The sequence below is a fragment of the Schistocerca serialis genome, chromosome 2 (assembly GCF_023864345.2).
Source record: "Schistocerca serialis cubense isolate TAMUIC-IGC-003099 chromosome 2, iqSchSeri2.2, whole genome shotgun sequence".
Taxonomy (NCBI): Eukaryota; Metazoa; Arthropoda; class Insecta; order Orthoptera; family Acrididae; genus Schistocerca; species Schistocerca serialis.
This window is the reverse complement of record NC_064639.1, coordinates 493,408,634-493,418,710: the sequence shown is the minus strand read 5'-3', so window position 1 is coordinate 493,418,710 and position 10,077 is coordinate 493,408,634. Positions and strand designations below refer to the sequence as shown.

General features: G+C 40.3%; 1 protein-coding gene across 1 annotated transcript; it reads left to right on the top strand.

Annotated features, from left to right (window-relative positions):
• The first annotated feature begins 320 nt into the window (after nt 1-320).
• LOC126456128 (uncharacterized) lies at nt 321-5,285 on the top strand. The gene is made up of 2 exons (XM_050091881.1): nt 321-1,073; nt 5,223-5,285. Exons 1-2 carry the CDS (start codon nt 321-323, stop codon nt 5,283-5,285), a joined length of 816 nt encoding a protein of 271 aa, XP_049947838.1.
• The last annotated feature ends 4,792 nt before the right edge of the window (nt 5,286-10,077 follow it).

The window sequence follows — 10,077 nt, the reverse complement described above, 5'->3', positions numbered from 1 at the left end:
TGTGTGTGTGTGTGCGTCGTGACGAGAGATAGATAGATAGAGAGAGAGAGAGAGAGAGAGAGAGAGAGCAGATGATTACAGAAGATAGTATGTGTCATTCACTGCCCCATTTTCGTTATGCATACCTCTGGGTCCAGTGCCTCTTGCTCATGTATCTTACAATGAGGTGATTCATTCTGTCCACATATATGGATCTGAGGCAAATTAACAACATGGAATTATCAGCTGATACGCGAGTTCCGCCACCTTCATGGTTAAATCACGATTTCATAGAATCTGTTTTGAAGAAAGCAGAACGAAAGAAAATTACCGTTGACTCGATGAATGTCGAGTACGCAAATGCTGAAGGACTTGGCTATGGAAGTCTCAAGTTCAGACTCACTGTGTTCCTGAGCTATGAAGGCAATGAGAAGATTCAGAAGAAAACCCTGATAGTGAAAACAGTTCTTGAGTCTGGTCAGCTGAAGGATCTGACAGAAAAATGCGGTGTTTTCAAGGTCGAAGCAGAAATGTTGTTCGATGTCATGCCAAAGATCCATGAGCAGTTGGCGGTGCTGGAGGGTGAAGAGTTCCGGCCACTGGGAGCCAGTTGCTACCAATGGGGCCGGGAGCCCGCGACTTACATCGTGCTGGAGGACCTCTCACCTACTGGCTTCAGGCTGGCTCAGGCTGGCCAACCGCTAGACTTGAAACCCTGTGCAGTGACGCTGCGAGCATACGCTCGGCTGCACGCCGCTTCAGCCTACCTGCTCACTAAACAGCCCCGCTACAAGGAGAAGTTCTGTGTACACATGTTCACAGAGGAAAACTTTCTGCAGCATTTGGCACCTGGAGCCAAAATGTCATTGAAAGCACTAGCAAACGAGTTAGACAAATGTTCTGGCTACGAGCAATATTCAGAAAGATACAGGGCATTGGCTGAATGCTTTCTCGACGTTGCATGCGAAAGAATGGAGCAGATCAAGACGCAAACAAATCTTTCAGTTTTGACTCACGGTGACTGCTGGAAGAACAACATGATGTTTAAATATGTGAATGGAGAAGTTTCAGAAGTCTGCCTGGTTGATTTTCAGGTAAGACTGAACTTTTCTTTTTCAGCAGTATCACTATTCATCCTACTAATCTTATTTTGTGTAAGTCATAAAATATTTTGATTGATGTTGTGCAGAAAATACATGTCGTCTGCAGAACCTCGTAGAAGTGACATTTCCCCAAATGGGTACAAAAATGGTTCAAATGGTCTAAGCACTATGGGTCCTAACATCTGAAGTCATCAGGCCCTAGACTTAGAACTAACTAAACCTAACTAACCTTTGGACATCACACACATCCATGCCTGAGGCAGGATTCGAACCTGCGACCGTAGTAGCAGCGCGGTTCCGGACTGAAGCGCCTAGAACCGCTCGGCCAATCCCGCCGGCACATGGGTACAGTTACACAAGTAGATTCAGTTCTTCCAGCTTTTGAAGAAGATTGTGATTCATCAGTATCTGAGTGAAAGGTGAGGTGTTCTCCAGCAGTATTTTTTGCCACATGTTTTCCAAGCAATCGAAGACGGCTGTAGGCATGTACCAACGTAAAACACAACTAGACAGTTTTGACAAACATTTTCAATAGTTGGAGCGTTTAACAGCCATGTTGCAGCTCCAGTGTCAACTGGTATATCAGATTTGCTGATACAAGGTTTCAGCTATTTGTCCCTATAGCTAGTTCGTGGTTCCGGATGATATGTGTCAGATTGGTTTGAGGATCACTGCTTTTGACTTCATCGTGCTTATTTCGCTTCTTAAGCCACGTGACACTTTTCTAACACAATTGCAATTCGGATACAGTGCTGCTCGGTTACAGCTTCTTGCTCCGTTATAGTTGCTGCCGATCCGTGTCAGCTACAGCTGCCGCAAGAGGGTGCGTGTTTTGTCGACACGAGTTTTTTTCTGTTATATGCGGAATATAGCCTCAAGTGAAAAGCCCAATGCTTGCACCTGAATTGGAAAAGAAGTGTTCCATCTCTGGTCAACCCAAGATATGATCGCAATGAAATGTGATGACAGCGTACTTCTTATTCATCCGACGATATCACGTTCATGCGGCAACCTGAACTGTTTCATTTCCTGTAGTGGAATGTGCGTTATATCTCCAAAGCGGTACCTATTTCTACAGTCAGGAGAAACAATACTGACATTCTACGGGTCGGAGTGTGAAATGTTAGATCCCCTAAAAGAAAATGGATAGCTTGAAGTTGCATACAATGGGGATTAGTGAAGTTTGGTGGCAGGATGAACAGAATTTCTAGTCAGATGTATACAACGTTATAAATACGAAATAAAATATAGGTAATGCAGTAGTTGATCCAATAAAGAATAATAAAATAGGAGTGCAGGTAAGCAGAATTATCATAACCAAGAGAGACTAGCAGCCAACTCATAGTAGAAGCATTCAATGCACTCATACCATCTGTCACATCTCTTCTGAATTTGACAGTGGCACTCCCATTGCACTGTTATTAACGTTACCAAAAAATGTTCAAATGTGTGTGAAGTCTTATGGGACTTAACTGCTAAGGTCATCAGTCCCTAAACTTACACACTACTTAACCTAAATTACCCTAAGGACAAACACACACACCCATGCGTGAGGGAGGACTCGAACCTCCACCGTGACCAGCCGCACAGTCCACGACTGCAGCGCCTGAGACCGATCGGCTGATCCCGCGCGGCATTAACGTTACCATTCTTGCTTTTTACTTCAACGATTTTTTTTTTAATTTTCCATATAATGAATGAGTTCTTTCGACAATCATTTCCTTTTCATGTGGCCATTTTATTTCATTCCTAAGTGACATGTGTGGTGTCACCGCCAGACACCACACTTACTAGGTGGTAGCCTTTAAATCGGCCGCGGTCCGGTAGTATACGTCGGACCCGAGTGTCGCCACTATCAGTGATTGCACACCGAGCGCCGCCACACGGCAGGTCTAGAGAGACTTCCTAGCACTCGCCCCAGTTGTGCAGCCGACTTTGCTAGCGATGGTTCACTGACAAATTACGCTCTCAATTGCCGAGACGATAGTTAGCATAGCCTTCAGCTACGTCATTTGCTACGACCTAGCAAGGTGCCATTACCAGTTACTATTGATGCTGTAAAACATGTACCGTCAAGAGCGATGTTCACCAATTATGGATTAAAGTTAAGTATTCCAGCAGCTACGTACGTTTTTTGTTAGTCTCATTTCCTTGACCTGTTCCAGACCTCACACCAGCCTGCGTGAGCTAAAACGCGTGCCTTTCGGCTTTGTCTCATAGTGGGTTGGCTGTCTTGCCAATCCACAACAACATGTGTTTCTGTGTTCCTGAATTTCCCTGAGTCTTTCTGTCCTTCCTCCTTTCGTCGATCAGCTGAAATATTTCATCTCTTACCCAATGATTTATCTTCAGTTGAATGCGTTGGTTATCTAGACCTTTTCTTGTCTAACATGGATCCTGTCTCTTGAAATTCCTTATTGTAGTGAAATTTGTTGTGACAGTCTCTTCGAAAAAAAAAAATGAGTAAGAGGATAGAGGTGGAACCACACTGAAAGCTCCCTCTTCTAATGTTAGAGGATGATTATAACAACATGGCGATTTCTTCGAGTACAAACAAGATCTTTCAGCGGTCCTACTGCAGCGTCGGTGGGCGATTATCGCTGCAGAACACCCTGTATTCTGCTAGTGTAGGATATGTTTAGTTTCCGTCTGAATTACACGCTAGTCATGTTACTTCAGTGGTGAATGACGAAATAATTTTCAGATTTCATGACAAGTGACTTTGAGTACACTTACTGCTAGTTGGCACCAGTGGCATATTCTTTCTTCATCCTGAGTTGATACGTATGTCTGTCTTCCACTGCAGAAAACAAGGAACTCCCTACGCACGACCGCCTTTTCACTCGACTACAACTACTTCCATTACCCTCTGCTTACCTGTAGAGGGTCTACATGCTGTTCAGCGCTCTAGCACAGCCCTTCATTTTAAACCACCTTTGGCCTTCTGGTATTAATAATTTACCATGGAATAATTTGAAATCTAGCAATAAAGCAAACAGGAAAATAACAAGATAGACTATGTGCCCTTTACTTGTGAGAATCACGCTAATCTCTATAAATTTACCTAATTACTGACTGTTTGGTGGCATTACAGTGTTCATCAGTAACCGGACCACTGCTTAGTAATCGGCGTTTTCTTTAGCGCCATAAGTGGAATCATCCTCACTTCCGAGAAACACGGCGCGGACTACGCAGAAGCGATGAACGATCCAAAAATGTTTGACGAAGCTGTCGTTATGTCATCCAGGAATCGGTATTCATTGTCCTACTTGAAATACGTCTCGCCAGTCTTCGTTAGTAAAGGAATTTTATGAGCACATTTAAAGCTCTTGGTACCATTTGTTCTTACATCTGAAAGATATAAAGATATATTGTAAGGACTAATTGTCGTATAGTTGACACTTAAGTCATCAACGAAGAACAGTTATTCACAAACATATCCGAATGTTTTGTTACTAAACTAAACAAAGAAACGTGTGTGACGTTATTCCCTAAATGTATTTATGTGACAGAAATTTAGCTCTATTTCGTATCTACAAGTTCTCCCAATTATGTTTTGTTACTAAACTACACGAAGAAATGTGTGTGATCTGTATTCCCTATGTGTATTCATCTGACAGAATTTTAGCTGTATTTCGTATCTGACATGTTCTCCCAATTTTCTTATGACAAACTAAAACTAGTAAATACCTTTAATGTATTTTGACGAGATTTTTCTTTACTACTTGCAATACAATTAAGATTAATCAACGGTGAGTAATAGAAATACGCCTTACAAAAGTATTAGTAACGCTTGTCCTTTTCTTCACAGGTAATGTCATTTTAGTTTTAAGCAATTACCAGTGGTATTGAATGTATCAACCGAGCCATTACCTTCCTACATAGTGTATGCCTATTCTAGTGACAAACCTTCACAGTTTATTGAGGGGTGGTATGATATACAGAACTTGTGGTCTCGTTATCAGACGGAAGAAGGCATCAACAAATTATTTCCCCTTACGGTTTTTGTAGATCATGAGACATTAATAATTCATATCCCTATGTCAAACCACCGTTAACAGGCATTGACGAACGGTATCATCCATACTTGAGTGTCAGTTTGTACATTGCCTGGGCATAAGTGTACTGATGGTTACACAGGCAATCCAGTCACAAGATAAAAGGCTGAAGGATCATTTACATAAATCCAGTGAAAACGGCTAAAGAACTGGTTGTAGCCGGTGAACGACTAAAGCAAAAACATGCCTTGTTGGAACATATCTGATAGTCCATCGTTTCTTGTCATGGCCATGTAAGTCAACACTTTGAGCACCTGCTTTCTACAAAAACCTCTCTAGAACAACAGAACAGAAAATTCACTACGTCCCCAATAGTACTGCAGTGGGATCGTGTGAATGTCACCTGAGGGTTGCATTGATCTTAAATGTTTTTAATCAGTTGATTGCTTTCTCCTCTGGCCACGCCACTACAGACGTCTGAACATAAGAACGCCTGAGTCACCTGTTTTTGTTAATAGTGTTAATTCATCGCAATCCAAAAGAGAATACATGACTTACACTCTTATCAAATGACTCCGTAATTAGACAATGGAGATCGTAGGTTTCTGATGTCAAAGCACGTAAATAACACCTCCCAGATACGCCCGAAAATTTCTCTGTAGAGTTCATACTAACCTTGTGCATTGAATAAAAGTTTATCTATTTTATTCTGAAACACATGGTGAACATTTTTCTCCAAAAAGATTTTACTATACTTCAGGATGAATTAAAGTGATATGACATGAGCTATAATTAGTTTGGAGAACATCATGAGGCTAGGCTGATACTTGGAAGACACCTGGAATCACTCAAATATTTCATATAGATTCCATAATAGTAGCCCAGATTTTCCAAAACAAGACCTTAAACTGCAAAATATTTCCGGAGGCAACTGTGGCCTCTGACAGTTATTTATTCGTTATGAGTGAGAAATTAAAAAAGCGTATATATATATTCTCCCCATTGTTGTTTACTGGTAATAGAGGATCACAAATGAATCATCAAATACGAATGGATTGTAATTCAGTCATCAGACAAACGCGAAGCAAAAAGTTCGAAATTTCTACATATCCAAAATTAACTCAAAAAACGTTTCTACTTGGCCTCTCCTTCAACATACCACATAAATATCTAGATTTCATAACGAAAACTCAAGTTAACATTAAGGCAAGTAATAATTTTCGCCACAACCAGCTTGAATGAATCATCAGTTAGGAATGAAACGTTGCTCAGTCGTTGTGTGGAACATTTCTCTGTGGACAGAGAGATAGTGAATCCCTACAGCTTCTAACGCACACTGCTGATATGCCTGCTAAGCCATTCTTAATGCAAATCATCTAAGTACATTTTTGAGATTGTAAATCCTATGTTCACATCATGGCAAGAAACAATGTCAATTGAAAACGAAGATCTAGTCTTAACAGCACGTTGATATGTATGTACTTCTAGAAAGACTTTCAGCTCTGCAGTGGAATGTAAGCCAATTTGAAATTTCCTTGCAAAACAAAATCCTGCGCCCGAAAAAGGTTATAATTCGCAGATTCGAGTCTCTTTTCGGCACTGTTTTAATATGCCTGGGAATTTCAACTGTGTACTTGTCACACAAGTACATTTTGCCAGTTATAGATGAAACCGTCACAACTGTGTCACGTTTTAATCGAGTGCATGTTTCTAAGAAACTAAAATGCCACGCATATTGTTCCGATTATGCATACTCGTCTTCGCTTAATAGCTGAATGAAGACTTTGGAGACTAAAGTAAACAGGATAGATGTTATATCAACCCCTAGGTGACACTGTAGTAGTAATAATAGAATATATCGCACCATATAATGCATCAGGGTAAAATAACATCCTGTAATTATATGGTGCAATTATACTGTTTAACGGTATATATAAAAAGAATCTTATTCCTTACACTTTGCTATACAACATCTAAAGTACCAAGTTACACTAGCATCTAGACTTAATGTTACATGGTTGAACGCTCCGAATATTCTGAACTGTGTATACCGTGCTAATTGATCCCAGCTGTTACCACATACATTATGACATGTATTTAATTCGTGCTTTTAGTACCATATCACTTAAATCTCATAAGAATTTGTTAAACTTACTCGATGGCGATATTTTCTACCTTGTAGCCGCATGTAACTAGTTTTCAGTATAACGCTGTGATTTGTACATGATACTTAAGAGTAGGAAAGTACATTGTTCCTTTTCGCGTCTACAAATCCGTTTAAACTACAACTAGACATTGAGTAAGAATTGGGAGGGAGTGGACTATTATTCTCCTTTTTCTTCTTCTCATTCTTCTTCTTCTTCTTCTTCTTCTTGTGATTTCCAACATTTTTGCCAGACCATTCAGTTACTACAAAGTCCTTGTGATGAAGTTGTTTTATCAACTCAGCCTTGCTGGTGGCTATTTTTTACATTAGGATCCAAGGGATTTTACACTTTCATTTTATTTTCTTACATATGGTAGGATATAGAGACATACATAAATAGAACTATAGTCCAGCGTCCAAATCAGCGTGATTGGTTCATACATATTTCAATGTACTGATGCACAGAATGCGTAAATAGAGATGAGCAATGATTTCTTTTGATGTATTATGAGTTTTGGATACTAACTTCATCAACCTGGTTCACATCTGCTTTTGAATATGTATACAATTCGTTTCTAGCGACACATAGTCTGTGTCATACTGCTCAACGATGAAACTGGTTCACGTTTTCTCGTAGAATCTGTATATCTGTCGCTGCCAGCGTAACAACTTGTCTAGAGCGTGGCATACATTAAAATTTCAAACTTCGCCCGTATGTGAGTGTTCTGCTTTTCATTAAAACTTTTGATCATCCCAGGAAAGTCTCTTGAGGCTTTCATACCTTCACCTACTAGCGCTAAGGAGTTTGACTGATTTCACTTAATATGGCACGAATCCGCACTAAACTTTCACATAAAGGAACCCGCTCATCTTGACCCTGGGATCACTACATCGAGAATTTTTGAAAGCTACCACAGGGCAGAACTGAGACATTTGCTACTACTGATGTTTAAAAAGTAGGTTGAGCTACACAGCATTATTTTCACATCTCGTGCCTGAGGTTGATATACCTTTCCCGCAAGGAACTACTAACATAAAACCACTGCTACTAATACTGAAATGCCACCTGCATTGAGGAGCAGAAGAAGAGGTACTTCTATGCTGTGCGTTTCGACACATTCATCCTGTGAGAGATCTTACTCAGCTGAGACAACGGTACTTCCAACCACCGTTACTGTATAACATTCACTGTTAAAAACACAAAAAAATCACACGTAGAGCCCCACAGGTGGTTCATCACTATCACTCATGTAGATACTGCATGAAACAACGAATAAGTCTATGATGCTAGAAGTTAAATGGCATAAAAATAGGATAATAGTATTAGCAGTAAATTTAAGCACAGCCTGTGAGTGTATATTGTAAGTTCTGAGCAATGTAGCATCGTTCAACATTTTGAATGTGGTGTCACCGCCAGACACCACACTTGCTAGGTGGCAGCCTTTAAATCGGTCGCGGTCGGTTAGTATACGTCGGACCCGCGTATCGCCACTGTCAGTGATTGCAGACCGAGCGTCGCCACACGGCAGGTCTAGAGAGACTTCCTAGCACTCGCCCCAGTTGTACAGCCGACTTTGCTAGCGATGGTTCACTGACAAATTACGCTCTCATTTGCTGAGACGATAGTTAGCATAGCCTTCAGCTACGTTATTTGCTACGACCTAGCAAGGCGCCATTATCAATTGCTATTTATCTTGTGATGCATGTACCGTCAGACCGATGTTCACCAATTATGGATTAAAGTTAAGTATTCCAACAGCTACGTACTTTATTTGCTAGACTCAAATCCTTTAACTGTTCCAGACCTCACGCCAGCCTGCGTGAGCTTAAACGCGTGCCTTTCGGCTTCACCTCCTAGTGGCTTGGCTGTCTTGCCAAGTCACAACATTGAAGTCATTCATTAAGTCGCTGTTAATGGAGTATGTTGCTTGTAGGACTTACATGCATGCAGGGAATCTACTAAGTCCAGCCATACTAATTATCTTGGAACAAGTTATACCGGGATATATATAGCTAGAAGACTACGGATTCATTGAGATGGTGAGTGTTGATGCATATTACATGTTTGAGTGATGTAAATCTGAAAATGTGTGTAAAGTGATTACTGAGATTTATGAACACTTATGGAAGAGTTCTATAATTTGAAAGCAGTTGACTGCAATTTGTTTCATAAAGCAATGACGCCTGTGACAAGCTGTCATCAGTGATTCAGAGTGATGAGTTTACTTCCATGACTACTGTGATAAACATTTCAGTTTGTTGAAAAATGTCAATTTGAATGGACTACTTCCTATGAAACAGCACTGTACTACCCATGAAAAGGGAACATTAAAATAAATGGTTTTTATATGTGTTTTCCTTCTTTTTCCTTCGTAAACTGTATGTATTCAGCTGGGTGCAGTGCTTATGTGGAAGATGTAACGAAGTGCATATCTCTCCTATCTCAGTGTAGGAAAATTCCTGCCATTGTTTATAGTGTTGGGATAGCCAGAGTTTTTTAACAGTTAAAATAGCAAGAGCATATTTGGTGCAGTGGGATATACAGTTGCACTTTGACATCAGCTGTTAAACATTTACTTGTGCTTGCAGGCCATGCACTGTGGTGACATTGTTTTGAACATTTACACCCTTGTATTTACTTGTACCTTCTTGAAAAATGTGAGAAAATCTGTAAAATTTTAACAAGTTTCCCGAAAACTGTAAATAGCATCATACATTCATGTGCTTACTGAATTTGCACTTAAATTATGTATTCATGAAAAGCGTGGGAAAATTTTTCAGAGTCGTAACAAATAACTCCAAAACGGTAAACACCATCATAAACTGTAGGAAGTACCCTTTGACGCAATAT